The 19,924-nt window shown below is 44.0% G+C and overlaps 1 protein-coding gene across 7 annotated transcripts in view; it reads left to right on the forward strand.

The window, feature by feature from the left end:
• NCOR1 (nuclear receptor corepressor 1) overlaps positions 1 to 19,924 on the forward strand; it is a 1,077,134-nt gene that overhangs the window by 527,162 nt on the left and 530,048 nt on the right. For all 7 annotated transcript variants that reach the window (XM_053706113.1, XM_053706112.1, XM_053706115.1 and 4 more), the window contains one exon: positions 13,362 to 13,501. In XM_053706113.1, coding sequence (XP_053562088.1) covers positions 13,362 to 13,501 — 140 coding nt within the window. The remainder of the gene's footprint in view (positions 1 to 13,361; positions 13,502 to 19,924) is intronic.

Genomic DNA, 19,924 nt, shown 5'->3' on the forward strand with positions numbered 1-19,924 from the left:
CATGTCTGAACTACCAGATAGACTGTGTTCTGAATGTGGGGAAGCCAAGATTCCTTCTAATTTAAATAGATGTGATTTATGTGACACAAAATTTAGAGAAAATGATGGCCAGGATGATTCCTCAAGTGAGGGGTGTAAGCATGGTACTGCATCATCCCCTCCTTCGTCTACACCAGTCTTGCCCACTCAGGAGGCCCCTAGTACATCTAGCGCGCCAATACTACTTACTATGCAACAATTAACGGCTGTAATGGATAATTCTATCAAAAACATTTTATCCAAAATGCCCACTTATCAGCGTAAGCGCGACTGCTCTGTTTTAGATAATACTGAAGAGCATGAGGACGCTGATGATATTGTTTCTGAAGGGCCCCTACACCAGTCTGAGGGGGCCAGGGAGGTTTTGTCTGAGGGAGAAATTTCAGATTCAGGGAAAATTTCTCAACAAGCTGAACCTGATGTGATTACATTTAAATTTAAGTTGGAACATCTCCGCGCTCTGCTCAAGGAGGTGTTATCCACTCTGGATGATTGTGAGAATTTGATCATCCCAGAGAAACTATGTAAAATGGACAAGTTCCTAGAGGTCCCGGGGCCCCCAGAAGCTTTTCCTATACCCAAGCGGGTGGCGGACATTGTAAATAAAAAAATTGTTTCCTATGGTCGACCCCAGAAAGGACTTATGGCAGACAGTCCCCAAGGTCGAGGGGGCGGTTTCTACTTTAAACAAACGCACCACTATACCCATAGAAGATAGTTGTGCTTTCAAAGATCCTATGGATAAAAAATTAGAAGGTTTGCTTAAAAAGATGTTTGTTCAGCAAGGTTACCTTCTACAACCAATTTCATGCATTGTCCCTGTCACTACAGCCGCGTGTTTCTGGTTCGATGAGCTAGAAAAGGCGATCACTAGTGATTCTCCTCCTTATGAGGAGATTATGGACAGAATCCGTGCTCTCAAATTGGCTAATTCTTTCACCCTAGACGCCACTTTGCAATTGGCTAGGTTAGCGGCGAAAAATTCTGGGTTTGCTATTGTGGCGCGCAGAGCGCTTTGGTTGAAATCTTGGTCAGCGGATGCGTCTTCCAAGAACAAATTGCTTAACATTCCTTTCAAGGGGAAAACGCTGTTTGGCCCTGACTTGAAAGAGATTCTCTGATATCACTGGGGGTAAGGGCCACGCCCTTCCTCAGGATAGGTCTTTCAAGGCCAAAAATAAACCTAATTTTCGTCCCTTTCGTAGAAACGGACCAGCCCCAAGTGCTACGTCCTCTAAGCAAGAGGGTAATACTTCTCAAGCCAAGCCAGCCTGGAGACCAATGCAAGGCTGGACCAAGGGAAAACAGGCCAAGAAACCTGCCACTGCTACCAAGACAGCATGAAATGTTGGCCCCCGATCCGGGACCGGATCTGGTGGGGGGCAGACTCTCTCTCTTCGCTCAGGCTTGGGCAAGAGATGTTCTGGATCCTTGGGCACTAGAAATAGTCTCCCAAGGTTATCTTCTGGAATTCAAGGGGCTCCCCCCAAGGGGGAGGTTCCACAGGTCTCAATTGTCTTCAGACCACATAAAAAAACAGGCATTCTTACATTGTGTAGAAGACCTGTTAAAAATGGGAGTAATTCATCCTGTTCCATTAGGGGAACAAGGGATGGGGTTCTACTCCAATCTGTTCGTAGTTCCCAAAAAAGAGGGAACGTTCAGACCAATCTTAGATCTCAAGATCCTAAACAAGTTCCTCAAGGTTCCATCGTTCAAAATGGAAACCATTCGAACAATTCTTCCTTCCATCGATTAAGGTCAATTCATGACCACGGTGGATTTAAAGGATGCGTATCTACATATTCCTATCCACAAGGAACATCATCGGTTCCTAAGGTTCGCATTCCTGGACAAGCATTTCCAGTTCGTGGCACTTCCTTTCGGATTAGCCACTGCTCCAAGGATTTTCACAAAGGTACTAGGGTCCCTTCTAGCGGTGCTAAGACCAAGGGGCATTGCAGTAGTACCTTACTTGGACGACATTCTGATTCAAGCGTCGTCCCTTCCTCAAGCAAAGGCTCACACGGACATAGTCCTGGCCTTTCTCAGATCTCACGGATGGAAAGTGAACGTAGAAAAGAGTTCTCTATCTCCGTCAACAAGGGTTCCCTTCTTGGGAACAATAATAGACTCCTTAGAAATGAGGATTTTTCTGACAGAGGCCAGAAAAACAAAACTTCTAAACTCTTGTCAAACACTTCATTCCGTTCCTCTTCCTTCCATAGCGCAGTGCATGGAAGTAATAGGTTTGATGGTAGCGGCAATGGACATAGTTCCTTTTGCGCGCATTCATCTAAGACCATTACAACTGTGCATGCTCAGTCAGTGGAATGGGGACTATACAGACTTGTCTCCGACGATACAAGTAAATCAGAGGACCAGAGATTCACTCCGTTGGTGGCTGTCTCTGGACAACCTGTCACAAGGGATGAACTTCCGCAGGCCAGAGTGGGTCATTGTCACGACCGACGCCAGTCTGATGGGCTGGGGCGCGGTCTGGGGACCCCTGAAAGCTCAGGGTCTTTGGTCTCGGGAAGAATCTCTTCTACCGATAAATATTCTGGAACTGAGAGCGATACTCAATGCTCTCAAGGCTTGGCCTCAGCTAGCAAAGGCCAAGTTCATACGGTTTCAATCAGACAACATGACGACTGTTGCGTACATCAACCATCAGGGGGGAACAAGGAGTTCCCTGGCGATGGAAGAAGTGACCAAAATCATTCAATGGGCGGAGACTCACTCCTGCCACCTGTCTGCAATCCACATCCCAGGAGTGGAAAATTGGGAAGCGGATTTTCTGAGTCGTCAGACATTACATCCGGGGGAGTGGGAACTCCATCCGGAAATCTTTGCCCAAATTACTCAACTGTGGGGCATTCCAGACATGGATCTGATGGCCTCTCGTCAGAACTTCAAGGTTCCTTGCTACGGGTCCAGATCCAGGGATCCCAAGGCGACTCTAGTAGATGCACTAGTAGCACCTTGGACCTTCAAACTAGCTTATGTATTCCCGCCGTTTCCTCTCATCCCCAGGCTGGTAGCCAGGATCAATCAGGAGAGGGCATCGGTGATCTTGATAGCTCCTGCGTGGCCACGCAGGACTTGGTATGCAGATCTGGTGAATATGTCATCGGCTCCACCATGGAAGCTACCTTTGAGACGAGACCTTCTTGTTCAAGGTCCGTTCGAACATCCGAATCTGGCCTCACTCCAACTGACTGCTTGGAGATTGAACGCTTGATTTTATCAAAGCGAGGGTTCTCAGATTCTGTCATTGATACTCTTGTTCAGGCCAGAAAGCCTGTAACTAGAAAAATTTACCACAAAATATGGAAAAAATATATCTGTTGGTGTGAATCTAAAGGATTCCCTTGGGACAAGGTAAAAATTCCTAAGATTCTATCCTTTCTTCAAGAAGGATTGGAGAAAGGATTATCTGCAAGTTCCTTGAAGGGACAGATTTCTGCCTTGTCTGTGTTACTTCACAAAAAGCTGGCAGCTGTGCCAGATGTTCAAGCCTTTGTTCAGGCTCTGGTTAGAATCAAGCCTGTTTACAAACCTTTGACTCCTCCTTGGAGTCTCAACTTAGTTCTTTCAGTTCTTCAGGGGGTTCCGTTTGAACCCTTACATTCCGTTGATATTAAGTTATTATCTTGGAAAGTTTTGTTTTTGTTTGCAATTTCTTCTGCTAGAAGAGTTTCAGAATTATCTGCTCTGCAGTGTTCTCCTCCTTATCTGGTGTTCCATGCAGATAAGGTGGTTTTACGTACTAAACCTGGTTTTCTTCCGAAAGTTGTTTCTAACAAAAACATTAACCAGGAGATAGTCGTGCCTTCTTTGTGTCCGAATCCAGTTTCAAAGAAGGAACGTTTGTTGCACAATTTGGATGTTGTTTGCGCTCTAAAATTCTATTTAGATGCTACAAAGGATTTTAGACAAACATCTTCCTTGTTTGTTGTTTATTCTGGTAAAAGGAGAGGTCAAAAAGCAACTTCTACCTCTCTCTCTTTTTGGATTAAAAGCATCATTAGATTGGCTTATGAGACTGCCGGACGGCAGCCTCCTGAAAGAATCACAGCTCATTCCACTAGGGCTGTGGCTTCCACATGGGCCTTCAAGAACGAGGCTTCTGTTGATCAGATATGTCGGGCAGCGACTTGGTCTTCACTGCACACTTTTACCAAATTTTACAAATTTGATACTTTTGCTTCTTCTGAGGCTATTTTTGGGAGAAAGGTTTTGCAAGCCGTGGTGCCTTCCATTTAGGTGACCTGATTTGCTCCCTCCCTTCATCCGTGTCCTAAAGCTTTGGTATTGGTTCCCACAAGTAAGGATGACGCCGTGGACCGGACACACCTATGTTGGAGAAAACAGAATTTATGTTTACCTGATAAATTACTTTCTCCAACGGTGTGTCCGGTCCACGGCCCGCCCTGGTTTTTTAATCAGGTCTGATAATTTATTTTCTTTAACTACAGTCACCACGGTTTCATATGGTTTCTCCTATGCAAATATTCCTCCTTTACGTCGGTCGAATGACTGGGGTAGGCGGAGCCTAGGAGGGATCATGTGACCAGCTTTGCTGGGCTCTTTGCCATTTCCTGTTGGGGAAGAGAATATCCCACAAGTAAGGATGACGCCGTGGACCGGACACACCGTTGGAGAAAGTAATTTATCAGGTAAACATAAATTCTGTTTTTTTCAGTACTGCATGCTAATATCACCTTTGCTATTATAAAAAACTAATTTACCACCCTTCCAAGTCGTCGTGTTAACCTATTAGTCCAGGGTTCTACAAACTAAGGGTTGGGACCCAGAGCTGGGTTGCCTCCAGTCCTCTTGCCTAATGCACAGCCCTGCTGGTTGAATGTTTCAGAGCATTTGTTTAAAACAATTCTTATAAATTGCACTTATCTACTCTAAACAAATGTTATATTTGCATTCTGAAAAGTTGGAGACATTCTGTAAATAGTAGCTTGTTCTGTCTGGCACATTCTTTTTTAGAATTTTAAGAAAATGTACAGGCTATAGTTTAGAGCAGGAGAGTATTTGTATATTGAATTTGTATATTAATTACAATAAGGTTAATTTGTGTAGTGAAGTGTGTGTATATATGTATATATATATGTGTGTGTATATATATATATATATATATATATATATATATATATATATATATATATATATATATATATATATATATATATATATATATATAATTTTTATTTTATTTTTTTTGAGAGCAGATAGAGGAGTGGCACAATTTGCTTCTTAAAAGGGAATAGTCCACAGCTGCATTCATTACTTTTGGGAGATACAGAATCTGGCCACCAGGAGGAGGCAAAGACACCCCAGCCAAATCTTAAATACCTCCCCCACTTCCCTCATCCCCCTAGTCATTCTTTGCATTTTGTCACAGGAGGTTGTCAGAGAAGTGTCAGAAGTTCAAGATAGTCTCTTATGGAGGGTAGTACTCTTCGCAATGGGACTGGAGTTTTAAGTAATCCTGTCAGCCTCTCAGTGAGAGCATGGATGAAAGTTAGAGTCCGGAGATGCAGGGAGAGTTTTCCTGCGAACCCATCCCGACTCATATTAACAGCTCCTTGGTAATCAGCGTTGATGCTGCCTACCTTTCTTCACTCAAGTCCATGTCAGACGCAAGACTACTATCTGTTACACTTGAAGGACCGTATTCCTGTTCCACAGCGTAGATTTCAATAAGATCGTTTCATTTTATTTTGATATGTGAATGTAATGTTAACGAAACAAGGTAGGGTCCCAGTGGGACTCTTATCTTAAGGACTCATTGGTTAATATCTCCTGAGGGGGGGGTATTGAACAGGGGGGGGGGGCTTTCAATCATGTTTGTTATATGGTTCTATCTGCAAATGTGTAGCTATACTTAGGCTCACAGCCTTTACGGAACATAACGGCCTTCTTTTAATGACACAATCTTTCCAGATTGCGCTCCCTTTTTGTGACTGGCACGGTGCACCTTGTGACTGGTGCAGTTATGTTGTTTTTCACTTCCGTATGCTGACTGTGTGCGACCGATAGAGAGTCTTGCTCGTGGGTTGTCTGGATCTCAGGAGGTGGTGAGTGCCCCAACCATTGGGGGTGTTAAAGGGTGCCAGTTAGTTTTTGTCATTTTTGTAATCCCATGGAAGATTATGATATGTGTGTAACGGATGCCTCCGATATGGAGTTTGTGTCTTGTGATGAATATGAAATGTCCCGGGTAATCAATGCCTATCAGTTATGTTCCGATTGCCATTCTAGAGTACTTTCTCTTCTCCTGGAGCAGGAAGCTTAGAGTGCGTTGAGCCATCCACCTCCGAGGTTTCCATGACCCATGAAGCCAGTGTCCCAGTCCATTTCCCAGCTACGCAAGCAGGTGTCCCTATGGCCTTTACTCCTTCTCCAGAGGGTGGCTTGTTTCCTCCAGAGGTTAAGGCACTGTTCAGCATGGCCATTTCTATGGCGATGAATCATTTATATCTCCCAAGTGAAGTATTTCTAAGATACTGTCCGTGTTCCATTAACCAGGGACCGCCGAGCGTGGGATCGCCTGATTCAGTTTGGGCTTCTGGGGAAGCATTGGCCCCTGAGGCTTCAGGGGCCCCTATTTTGGAGCCAAGGTCTTCAGTTGATCCGGCGAGGGGCGATTTTGCCTTCCGTTATAGGCTGGCTCGCCTTCGTGTTCTTAAGACATGTTTTGGCAATGTTGGAGGATCCCAGGCCTTGTGGGCTGAGGGATCCGCGGCCTTAGAAGCTTGATGGCAAAATGGATATGACATTTGGGGATGAAGCCAATCTCCTTAACATCGCCATTTTTCCATTTGCTTTATGTTTCTCGGTTCCAGTTCTGAGCTTGGGTGAATGGGGCTTTTAATTGGCTGGTTCCGTTGTCCTCTTCAATCACCTTGTGCGTTCACCCGATGGGTGCTGTCATATATAATTTTTTTGTTAATCTGAATGGATGTCTTTAATTTGTTTTTTCTTAAGCTCATGTCTGTTAGAATTTTGTTTTTATGAACGTTCTTCTCTGGAACCGATACTTGCGGCTTAGGTCGCATGGGCACTTTCTCAGAAGTTGCGCCCTTGTTGAATATTAAAATTATGCTTTTCTAGTTCATTTATCGTTCCTTTGGGATTAAATTTCTTGGACCTTGGGCAGTGTCCTTATACCAGGCAGGTACTGGTTGGATACTTTTTTCAGCTGTTACTAGGGTTCATGTCACCCTTGTGGTGCTGATTAATCCTGCTGGATTTTGAATGTCTCTTGGCCTATTCTATGTACTCCGGGCTCGGATCCTACTGAAGTATGAGGTCTGCTGTTTAAATACAACCCCATCCGAACGGAGGGTTATGAGTGCCAATCTAGGTTGGCTGTTCGGGCTTCTCGCCTGGGATACGGATCTGTTTTTGCAGACATCATCATGGTTCTCCAGGTCCCCGTGGACTCAGAAACGTTATTCCTTTCTTGGAGTGGGAGATGTGTGTGACCTATGTTGTCTGGTGTGCCGAGTAATTACTCATTTGCATTTTCACTCGAGGTTCTTTCAGACGCTGATACTTTTTCCTATTAAGCATTTTATTGTGGTGGCAGAGTTTCCTTCCCGCCTTGTGTCATATGGTAGGGATGTCCGGGCATTGTCTTTTTCTGCTCAGAGTTGTGTTACTCTAGGAGTTGGTGTGCAGGGGTTCCCTGCTTTCTGTGGGGAGCTGCGAAGCACCAGCTGTTGCCTGCTTAAAGGAGATCTTGGAAGATGGGTCCTTCAAGGATCTATGGCTGTTGTCTCTTCCATTACCCTTGGTCTGACCATGATCTCGACGTTCGGGTGTATTTCCGTCCTCATTGCAACTCTTGCCTTGGGGCTTGTCAGTGAAGGGGCGAGGTCGGTTACGGAGAGTCGCCCTTCTAGGGTCAGGTAGTTGACCATTTATCCTCGATGCTCTGTTGGGGGCTTCGTGGGTGGTGCCTTAAGTTTGGATGGCGATCAGGGTACATGGTTCTCATTCGCCTTCGGGTGTTAGTTGCTCTCTTGCCCGTGTGTGTAACACGCATTAACGCTTGCCTACGAGATTTCTGTGCGACCCAAGTACCCTGGCTGCTGACTCTTAAACAGTTGAGGAGGTCCTTTGTGACTCTTGGGTTTGAGGCTATTGCTAGATCGCCAAGTCTACGGACCTTAGAGGTGCGTTCATTCTTGTAGGAGGCAGCTTCCTCTGGCATTTGGATCTTCGTTTGATTCCTTTTTCGAGAACCCTGACCCAGGTTCATGTCTCTCCTTGTATGGGTGTGGACAATTCAAAATCACACTAGACGTTTGTGGTCCCGCAGGCCTCTCTTCGTAGAGGCTGGGGCTCTGTGAGAGGTGCCTCGTTTTGTGACTTAGGCTTTAGGTCCTTCTGACCATTCCCTACTGATCTTCTGGCGCATTTACGCTGTTCCTGTAGACTCCAGGTATCCTCACCTGGGTTGACGATATGGCAGAGGGGTCTCGCTTCTATGGTAGGGAAGATTGCCATCGTTTATTTCCCTTCTCTTCTAGAGCGGGGGTACGGTTCTCCGGGTTCGGAGTTACCTTAGTATTTGGAGCGACCTGTGGGTCTTGCCTTGTAAGGTTCTTTTCCCTTCTTGCGTTCCAGAATCCTGAAAGAGGAATTACTATGTAGTGACTGGTTCCTCCGTTCCTGGGAGGATGAGGGTTTGATCCCTATGGGGCTCCTGATATACGTTGGATTCTGATATTTGGATGCTGAGGGTCTGATGGCCTTCTTCCCTTTTGAAGTGTTCCTTGTTTTTAGAGAAGACAGCCGTGTAGTGAGTTTCGTACCTGAACACACTGTCTATCCTTACTCATGGTAGCATACCGTTTGTTGTAACGGTCAGCTGTCTAACCGAGGGCTTTGTTCCTACGTTGGCCCTTCCTTTCTCTTTCGGAAGTCTGGGATTCTTGTCTTTGGTCTTTACTAGTCTTTGGGCTGGGACCATTATCCTAGAGGGAAGATTGGGGGTCTGATACTCTATGCAGGGTTGACCGTTTTCCTTAGTCGGTTCTCTCCTTTGTGGGAGGTCTTGGATGACCTCCTCTCTTCCACTAACGTTCGGTGCTGGGAGGTGGCGCTCCTTGGAGCCCGATATTCAGAGGGCTGTGAGCCCTTGGAAGGTTTGCAGTTGAACCCAACTACAGGTATTGCACTTTGAGGGTGTAACCAGCTATAGATAATGTTCTGGGTGTTAGCAAGCTTTGAAACATCTTCGGTGTTTGGGTTTAGCAACGTGAGTCAGCTTTCTACCTGGAAGCTGGCCATTGGGCGTTCCTGTTCAGACGGTGGGTTTTCTTTTTGGAGAACTCTTTACTAACTACTCGGATAATTATCCTATTTCTGCTGTCTAGCTTGCAGATCTAGATCTGATATGAGGCATTGGGGAACTCATGGTTTTCCTGGAATACCTTGGGGTATGGTTCAGGGTCAGGGATATGACGGTGTTCCTTGAGTCCTTTTTTGGGACCTATTTCCCTGTATATGGATCTCTTTTTCTTCGGTCCTTGTGTTTCTAACAAGTTTGTCTCCCTGGGCGTTGCTATTGTACGACAACCATGGGTTGTTCTATGTTCTGCAGAGTGGAATGATCCTTTGGATTTTTCTTGAGATTCTGTTCCCCTTTTTGGGCGCAGATAGCAGTCCTTGCCTTGGCTGGGTACCTTCATGGGAGTCGTGATCCGCGGGGCTGCCTCGGAGGTTGTTTGGGCTTGACGGACTCTGGGACTGAGTGGTTTAGTTTGGCTTTGCCGGCGGTGTAACTAATGTGCAGTTAACTGGGCTTCAGGTTTTCACCCGTGTCATCTATACTTTTTAGGGATTAGAGTATTCAGGCTGTGGGGCCTTTCGAAGGAGCCGCCTTTTGTACCCATTTGTTGTTTGCATTCAATGTCCTCTAGCTTGGGTATAATTTTCCCCAAAGTAATGAATGCAGCTGTGGACTCTTCCCTTTTAAGAAGAAAAACATAAATTATGCTTACCTGATAATTTAATTTTCTTCTGAAGGGAAGAGTCCACAGCTTCCACCCGTGTTTTTTTCTATGAGGCGGCTGTAATTTTTCGTTGTCCTGGCACCTTTTTTCACCCTGATATTTCTTCTACTGTTTGTTCCCTTATCAGAATGACTGGGGGAGGTATTTAAGCCTTTGAAGCCGATTTACCAAATGTCTGTTGGACCTGATCTGACAGACCTCGCTGAATGCGGAGAGCAATATGCTCTCCATATTCAGCATTGCACCAGCAGCTCACAAGAGCTTGATAAATGGGCCTCTTTGGCTAAGGTGCCTTTATCTCCTCCTGGTGGCCAGGTTCTGTATTTTCCAAAAGTAATGAATGCAGCTGTGGACTCTTCCCTTCAGAAGAAAATTAAATTATCAGGTAATCATAATTTGTTTTTTACTTGTGCAATTAATTATTGAGGGCAGCAGATGCTACTTCTGTGGCAAACACTTTTTGTTTATAAAGACGTTATTTATTAATGAGAGCAATAATTTATTTATTTTACATGTAAAAAGTTATTTTGATTATGAATATTAGAAATTAATATTAATTTTTCTGGTATATATTCCTATACATTGTTCCTTCGGTGGGATTTAATTTCTCCAACATAGGTGTGTCCGGTCCACGGCGTCATCCTTACTTGTGGGATATTCTCTTCCCCAACAGGAAATGGCAAAGAGCCCAGCAAAGCTGGTCACATGATCCCTCCTAGGCTCCGCCTACCCCAGTCATTCTCTTTGCCGTTGCACCGGCAACATCTCCACGGAGATGGTTAAGAGTTTTTTGGTGTTTAAATGTAGTTTTTATGGGGCATTCCAGACATGGATCTGATGGCCTCTCGTCAGAACTTCAAGGTTCCTTGTTACGGGTCCAGATCCAGGGATCCCAAGGCGACTCTAGTAGATGCACTAGTAGCACCTTGGACCTTCAACCTAGCTTATGTATTCCCACCGTTTCCTCTCATTCCCAGGCTGGTAGCCAGGATCAATCAGGAGAGGGCTTCGGTGATCTTGATAGCTCCTGCGTGGCCATGCAGGACTTGGTATGCAGACCTGGTGAATATGTCATCGGCTCCACCATGGAAGCTACCTTTGAGACAGGACCTTCTTGTTCAAGGTCCATTCGAACATCCGAATCTGGTTTCCCTCCAACTGACTGCTTGGAGATTGAACGCTTGATTTTATCAAAGCGTGGGTTTTCAGATTCTGTAATAGATTCTCTGATTCAGGCTAGAAAGCCTGTAACTAGAAAAATTTACCATAAAATATGGAAAAAATATATCTGTTGGTGTGAATCTAAAGGATTCCCATGGAACAAGATAAAAATTCCTAAGATTCTATCCTTTCTACAAGAAGGTTTGGAGAAAGGATTATCTGCAAGTTCTCTGAAGGGACAGATCTCTGCTTTATCTGTTTTACTTCACAAAAGGCTGGCAGCTGTGCCAGACGTTCAAGCGTTTGTTCAGGCTCTGGTTAGAATCAAGCCTGTTTACAGACCTTTGACTCCTCCCTGGAGTCTTAATCTAGTTCTTTCAGTTCTTCAAGGGGTTCCGTTTGAACCCTTACATTCCGTAGATATTAAGTTATTATCTTGGAAAGTTTTGTTTTTGGTTGCAATTTCTTCTGCTAGAAGAGTTTCTGAGTTATCTGCTCTGCAGTGTTCTCCGCCCTATCTGGTGTTCCATGCAGATAAGGTGGTTTTGCGTACTAAGCCTGGTTTTCTTCCGAAAGTTGTTTCCAACAAAAATATTAACCAGGAGATAGTTGTACCTTCTTTGTGTCCGAATCCAGTTTCAAAGAAGGAACGTTTGTTACACAATTTGGACGTAGTCCGTGCTCTAAAATTCTATTTAGAGGCCACTAAAGATTTCAGACAAACATCTTCTTTGTTTGTTGTTTATTCTGGTAAAAGGAGAGGTCAAAAAGCAACTTCTACCTCTCTTTCTTTTTGGCTTAAAAGCATTATCCGATTGGCTTATGAGACTGCCGGACGGCAGCCTCCTGAAAGAATCACAGCTCATTCCACTAGGACTGTGGCTTCCACATGGGCCTTCAAGAACGAGGCTTCTGTTGATCAGATATGTAAGGCAGCGACTTGGTCTTCACTGCACACTTTTGCCAAATTTTACAAATTTGATACTTTTGCTTCTTCGGAGGCTATTTTTGGGAGAAAGGTTTTGCAAGCCGTGGTGCCTTCCATTTAGGTGACCTGATTTGCTCCCTCCCTTCATCCGTGTCCTAAAGCTTTGGTATTGGTTCCCACAAGTAAGGATGACGCCGTGGACCGGACACACCTATGTTGGAGAAAACAGAATTTATGTTTACCTGATAAATTACTTTCTCCAACGGTGTGTCCGGTCCACGGCCCGCCCTGGTTTTTTTAATCAGGTCTGTTGAATTATTTTTTCTAACTACAGTCACCACGGTATCATATGGTTTCTCCTATGCATATTTCCTCCTGTACGTCGGTCGAATGACTGGGGTAGGCGGAGCCTAGGAGGGATCATGTGACCAGCTTTGCTGGGCTCTTTGCCATTTCCTGTTGGGGAAGAGAATATCCCACAAATAAGGATGACGCCGTGGACCGGACACACCGTTGGAGAAAGTAATTTATCAGGTAAACATAAATTCTGTTTTTTATTTCTTGAGCAGTGTAACCTTTATATGCTACTTGGAGTGTTAATTATTGTTTTCCAACTGCAGCACACACTTTAAAGAGACAATAAAAAATGAGAAAGTAGAATTGTGTTACTAATTGTACTCAGCAAAAGAGAATGATAAGGGGGACCTAGCTTCCAGCATGGGTGGCACCCATAACTTTATTGATCTTAGGGAATTGGAAAGCCCACAATTTTCAGAGTTAAACTACAGAAAAAAAGAGGACATAAACATTTAAAGTACATAATAAATGAAAGTGTATTGAAAACTTTTCTTTTTTCTGAACTACATATTTCAATAAACATTTGATATTAAAATCTCATTCTGTTTAATGTTTCTTTAAGTAATATGTGAATTTAACGTGTATTTTATGAATAAATAAGTCTTTTTGAAATAAAGGCTGCATGGACTTGAGGTTTATTAATTTCCTTGTACTGACAGTCAACACCCTTAATTGTTTGTTAATCATTGATATTGCATATTATATGGTAGAAATAAATATATATAAGCAAACATATTTTGTCGTTTGTTATGTTACTGTACATGTAAATTGATTATGGTAATGTGCTTTAATTGAGAATAATTCTGGATCACCATTTTATATTTCAACAGGTTTGGTTGAACATGGTCGTAACTGGGGAGCAATCGCCAAGATGGTTGGGACAAAAAGTGAAGCCCAGTGCAAAAACTTTTATTTTAATTATAAAAGAAGGCATAATTTGGACGGTTTGCTTCAGCAGCACAAGCAGAAAGTAAGTATATGTTGGCTTTGTGTAGTGTGTGCGTTTTTGTGTTTTTTAAAACATTTATTTTCAGGTCAACCAATAGTCCAAGTAAAAATAGTTTTGTCCAAAAGTTGTTAGAATTTTGCCAGGTTGGCTTTCATGCTATATGCGCTACCTCTATTTTGCTATGTTTCTCAATTTTAAATAAAGATGAACATAGATTAGCTTCTGAAAAACTCAAGCCTACAATGTTGTAGGTCATTTATCCTTTCAGTTTATTTATGTTAAACATAGTAATGATTACTCGAACATACTTGTAAATTATAAACGTGATATTTAAATCGGGGCTCGACAAAGCCAGGGTGCCACTGGCTCCTAGAATTCTATTACTGGCTCCTAAGTTTTTAGGTTAATTGCCATAGATCTATATACAAATAATACTGTCTGACTCCTAAAAGTATGTAGGTCGAGCTTTTTTGCACACCATTTATATTATAAATGGTGTGAAAAAACCCAGTATATATTAGGGCTCAGAATACTGTGATATTGGGGAGAAAAACATGTATGTGTAAACAAACCTATATATTTTATCTTCTATCCCTACCCAATTTCCCTATTTCTCTTGTTAAGTGTGTTCAGTCCACGGGTCATCCATTACTTATGGGATATATTCTCCTTCCCAACAGGAAGTTGCAAGAGGATCACCCAAGCAGAGCTGCTATATAGCTCCTCCCCTCACATGTCATACCCAGTCATTCTCTTGCAACCCTCAACAAAGGAGGTCGCGTGAGGAGCTGGAGTTTTTACTTAACTATTCTTCAATCAAAAGTTTGTTATTTTAAATGGCACCGGAGTGTGCTGTTTTTCTATCTCAGGCAGTATTTGGAAGAAGAAACTGCCTGCGTTTTTTTTCTATGATCTTAGCAGGCGTAACTAAGATCCACTGGCTGTTCTCGACATTCTGAGGAGTGGGGTAACTTCAGAAACGGGGAATAGCATGCGGGGTCCTCCGCAAATGAGGTATGTGCAGTACTTTATTTTCTGGGAATGGAATTGACTAAGAAAATACTGCTGTTACCGTATGATGTAAGTACAGCCTTAAATGCAGTAGTGGCAACTGGTATCAGGCTGATAAATGTATGCGCAGTCAAGTTATTTTCTAGGGACTAGAATTTGACTGAGAAAATACTGTTAAAACTGAAATAATACTTAAGCCTTATCTGCAGTGGTAGCGACTGGTAGCAGGCTTAGTGATAACTTTGCATGACATTGGAAAATGTTATTTTTTAATAAAACATTTACTGGCATGTTATTCGTTTTTGTGAGGTACTTTGGTGATAAATCTCTTTGGGCATGATTTTTTTCCACATGGCTGACATATATTTTCTTCATGGAAACCGTTATATCAGGGCTCCCACTGTTGTGATAGGAGTGGGAGGGACCTTGTTTTAGCGCCTTGTTGCGCAGTTAAAATTCTAGCACAGTCTTCCTGCTTCTTCCTCTTTGATCCAGGACGTCTCAAGAGAGTACAGGGGTCTGCAAAAGTCTTTTTGAGGAAGGTAATCAGTCACAGCAGATCTGTGACAGTGTGCTTGACTGTGATTAAAAGCGTTAAATCTTAATTGATATCCGTTTTATCCGTTTTGGGTATTGAGGGGTTAATCATCCTATTGCTAATGGATGCAATCCTGTGCTGATTTTACACTTCTTGTGAAGAATTGTTTTAATTCTATCTGTATTTTTAAAGCGCTGCAGCGTTTTTTATATTGCTTGTAAACTTATTGAAAGTGATTTCCAAGCTTGCTAGTTTTCATTTTAAATCTGTTTAAACATGTCTGATTCAGAGGAAACTGTTTGTTCATCATGTTCAAAAGCCAATGTGGAGCCCAATAGAACGATGTGTACCAATTGTATTGATATTGCTTTGAATAAAAGTCAATCTGTACCGATATGGAAACTTTCACCAGACAACGAGGGGGAAGTTATGCCGCCTAACTCTCCTCACGTGTCAGTACCTGCGTCTCCCGCTCGGGAGATGCGTAGAATTGAGACGCCTAGTACATCTAGGCCCTTACAAATCACTTTACATGATATGGCTAATGCTATGAAAGAAGTATTATATAATATGCCCGAATTGAGGGGGAAGCGCGATAGCTCTGGGTTAAGGACAGAGCGCGCTGATGACACTAGAGCCATGTCTGATACTGCGTCACAATTTGCAGAACATGAGGACGGTGAGCTTCATTCTGTCGGTGACGGTTCTGATCCGGGGAGACCGGATTCAGAAATTTAAAATTTTAAATTTAAGCTTGAGAACCTCCGTGTGTTACTAGGGGAGGTATTAGCGGCTCTGAACGATTGCGACACGGTGGCAATCCCAGAGAAATTATGTAGGTTGGATAGATACTATGCAGTACCGGTGTGTACTGACGTCTTTCCTATACCAAAAAGACTTACAGAAATTATTAGTAAGGAGTGGGATAGACCCGGTGTGCCTTTTTCCCCTCCCCTTATATTCAGAAAAATGTTTCCTATAGACGCCACCACACAAGACTTATGGCAGACGGTCCCTAAGGTGGAGGGAGCAGTTTCTACTTTAGCCAAGCGTACCACTATCCCGGTGGAGGATAGCTGTGCTTTCTCAGATCCAATGGATAAAAAATTAGAGGGTTATCTTAAGAAAATGTTTGTTCAACAGGGTTTTATTTTGCAGCCTCTTGCATGCATTGCGCCTGTCACGGCTGCAGCAGCATTCTGGTTTGAGTCTCTGGAAGAGGCGATTCGCACAGAGCCATTGGATGAGGCTTTGCGCAGAGTTAGAACCCTTAAGCAAGCTAATGCGTTTGTTTCAGATGCCGTAGTACATCTAACCAAACTTACGGCTAAAAATTCCGGATTCGCCATACAGGCGCACAGGGCGCTCTGGCTTAAATCCTGTTCAGCGGATGTAACTTCCAAGTCTAAGCTACTTAACATTCCTTTCAAAGGGCAGACCTTATTCGGGCCCGGCTTGAAGGAAATTATTGCTGACATTACGGGAGGTAAGGGCCACGCCCTTCCTCAGGACAGGGCCAAGCCAAAGGCCAAACAGTCTAATTTTCGTGCCTTTCGTAACTACAAGGCAGGAGCAGCATCAACTTCCTCCGCTCCAAAACAGGAAGGAACTGCTGCTCGTTACAGACAGGGTTGGAAAGGCAACCAGTCATGGAACAAGGGCAAGCAGGCCAGAAAGCCCACTTCCGCCCCTAAGACAGCATGAAGACAGGGCCCCCTATCCGGAGACGGATTTAGTGGGGGGCAGACTTTCTCTCTTCGCCCAGGCTTGGGCAAGAGATGTGCAGGATCCCTGGACGTTGAAGATTATATCTCAGGGATACCTTCTGGATTTCAAAACCTCTCCTCCACAAGTGAGGTTCCATCATTCGAGGTTATCAACAAACCTAGTAAAGAGAGAGGCATTTCTACAATGTGTACAAGACCTCTTAATCATGGGAGTGATCCACTCAGTTCCGCGATCGGAACAGGGACAAGGATTTTACTCAAATCTATTTGTGGTTCCCAAGAAAGAGGGACCCTTCAGACCAATCTTGGACTTAAAGATCTTAAACAAATTCCTAAGGGTACCATCGTTCAAGATGGAAACCATTCGAACCATCCTACCCATGATCCAAGAGGGTCAATACATGACCACAGTGGACTTAAAGGATGCTTACCTTCACATACCGATTCACAAAGATCATTATCGGTACCTAAGGTTTGCCTTTCTAGACAGGCATTACCAGTTTGTGGCTCTTCCCTTTGGGTTAGCCACGGCCCCGAGAATTTTTACGAAGGTTCTGGGCTCACTTCTGGCGGTACTAAGACCACGAGGCATAGCGGTGGCTCCGTACCTAGAGGACATTCTGATACAAGCGTCAAGTTTTCAGAATGCAAAGTCTCATACAGAGATAGTTCTTGCATTTCTGAGGTCGCATGGGTGGAAAGTGAACGTGGAAAAGAGTTCTCTGTTACCACTAACAAGGGTCCCTTTTCTAGGGACTCTTATAGATTCTGTAGAGATGAAGATTTACCTGACTGAGTCCAGGTTATCAAAGATTCTCAATGCTTGCCGTGTCCTTCATTCCATTCCAAGCCCATGAGTAGCTCAGTGCATGGAGGTAATCAGCTTAATGGTCGCGGCAATGGACATAGTGCCATTTGCGCGCCTGCATCTCAGACCGCTGCAACTATGCATGCTCAGTCAATGGAACGGGGATTACTCGGATCTGTCCCCTTTGCTAAATCTGGACCAGGAGACCAGAGATTCTCTTCTCTGGTGGTTGTCACCGGTTCATCTGTCCAAAGGAATGACCTTTCGCAGACCAGATTGGACGATTGTAACAACGGATGCCAGCCTTCTAGGCTGGGGAGCAGTCTGGAATTCCCTGAAAGCTCAGGGTTCGTGGACTCAGGAGGAGAAACTCCTTCCAATAAACATTCTAGAATTAAGAGCAATATTCAATGCTCTTCTAGCTTGGCCTCGGTTAGCCAGACTGAGGTTCATCAGATTTCAGTCGGACAATATCACGACTGTGGCTTACATCAATCATCAAGGGGGAACCAGGAGTTCCCTAGCGATGTTGGTAGTCTCGAAGATAATTCGCTGGGCAGAGTCTCACTCTTGCCACCTGTCAGCGATTTACATCCCAGGCGTAGAGAACTGGGAGGCGGATTTCCTAAGTCGCCAGAATTTTCATCCGGGAGAGTGGGAACTTCACCCGGAGGTATTTGCTCAACTGATTCGTCGTTGGGGCGAACCGGATCTGGATCTCATGGCATCTCGCCAGAACGCGAAGCTTCCTTGTTACGGATCCAGGTCCAGGGACCCGGGAGCGGTGCTGGTAGATGCATTAGCAGCCCCTTGGGTTTTCAACATAGCTTATGTGTTTCCACCATTTCCGTTGCTACCTCGACTGATTGCCAGGATCAAACAGGAGAGGGCATCGGTAATTCTGATAGCGCCTGCGTGGCCACGCAGGACCTGGTATGCAGACCTAGTGAACATGTCGTCCTGTCCACCATGGTCTCTTCCTCTGAGGCAGGACCTTCTACTTCAGGGTCCTTTCAACCATCCAAACCTAATTTCTCTGAGGCTGACTGCCTGGAAATTGAACGCTTGATTCTATCAAAGCGTGGGTTTTCGGATTCGGTTATTGATACATTAATACAGGCTCGGAAACCTGTGACCAGAAAAATTTACCATAAGATATGGCGTAAATATTTATATTGGTGCGAATCCAAGAGTTACTCATGGAGTAAGGTTAGGATTCCTAGGATATTGGCTTTTCTACAAGAGGGTTTAGAAAAGGGCTTATCCGCTAGTTCGCTAAATTGACAGATTTCAGCTCTGTCTATTCTTTTACACAAACGTCTGGCAGAGAATCCAGACGTCCAGGCCTTTTGTCAGGCTTTGGCTAGAATTAAGCCTGTGTTTAAAGCTGTTGCTCCTCCGTGGAGCTTAAACTTGGTTCTTAAAGTTCTTCAGGGTGTTCCGTTTGAACCCCTTCATTCCATTGATATTAAGCTTTTATCTTGGAAGGTTTTGTTTTTGATGGCCATTTCCTCGGCTCGAAGAGTCTCTGAGTTATCTGCCTTACATTGTGATTCTCCTTATCTGATTTTTCATTCAGACAAGGTAGTACTGCGTACTAAACCTGGGTTTTTGCCTAAGGTTGTTTCTAACAGGAATATCAATCAAGAGATTGTTGTTCCATCATTATGTCCTAATCCTTCTTCAAAGAAGGAACGTCTTTTGCATAATCTGGACGTGGTCCGTGCTCTGAAGTTCTACTTACAGGCAACTAAAGATTTTAGACAAACTTCTTCTCTGTTTGTCGTTTACTCTGGACAGAGGAGAGGTCAAAAGGCTTCGGCTACCTCTCTCTCTTTTTGGCTTCGTAGCATAATACGTTTAGCCTATGAGACTGCTGGACAGCAGCCTCCTGAAAGAATTACAGCTCATTCCACTAGAGCTGTGGCTTCCACCTGGGCCTTTAAGAATGAGGCCTCTGTTGAACAGATTTGCAAGGCTGCAACTTGGTCTTCTCTTCATACATTTTCCAAATTTTACAAATTTGACACTTTCGCTTCTTCGGAGGCTGGTTTTGGGAGAAAGGTTCTACAGGCAGTGGTTCCTTCTGTTTAATGTTCCTGCCTTGTCCCTCCCATCATCTGTGTACTTAGCTTTGGTATGGGTATCCCATAAGTAATGGATGACCCGTGGACTGAACACACTTAACAAGAGAAAACATAATTTATGCTTACCTGATACATTTATTTCTCTTGTAGTGTGTTCAGTCCACGGCCCGCCTTGTCTTTTTAAGGCAGGTTCTAAATTTTAAAATTATAACTCCAGTCACCACTGCACCCTATAGTTTCTCCTTTCTCGTCTTGTTTCGGTCGAATGACTGG

Source organism: Bombina bombina, chromosome 3, assembly GCF_027579735.1.
Source record: "Bombina bombina isolate aBomBom1 chromosome 3, aBomBom1.pri, whole genome shotgun sequence".
In the NCBI taxonomy this organism is placed as follows: Eukaryota; Metazoa; Chordata; class Amphibia; order Anura; family Bombinatoridae; genus Bombina; species Bombina bombina.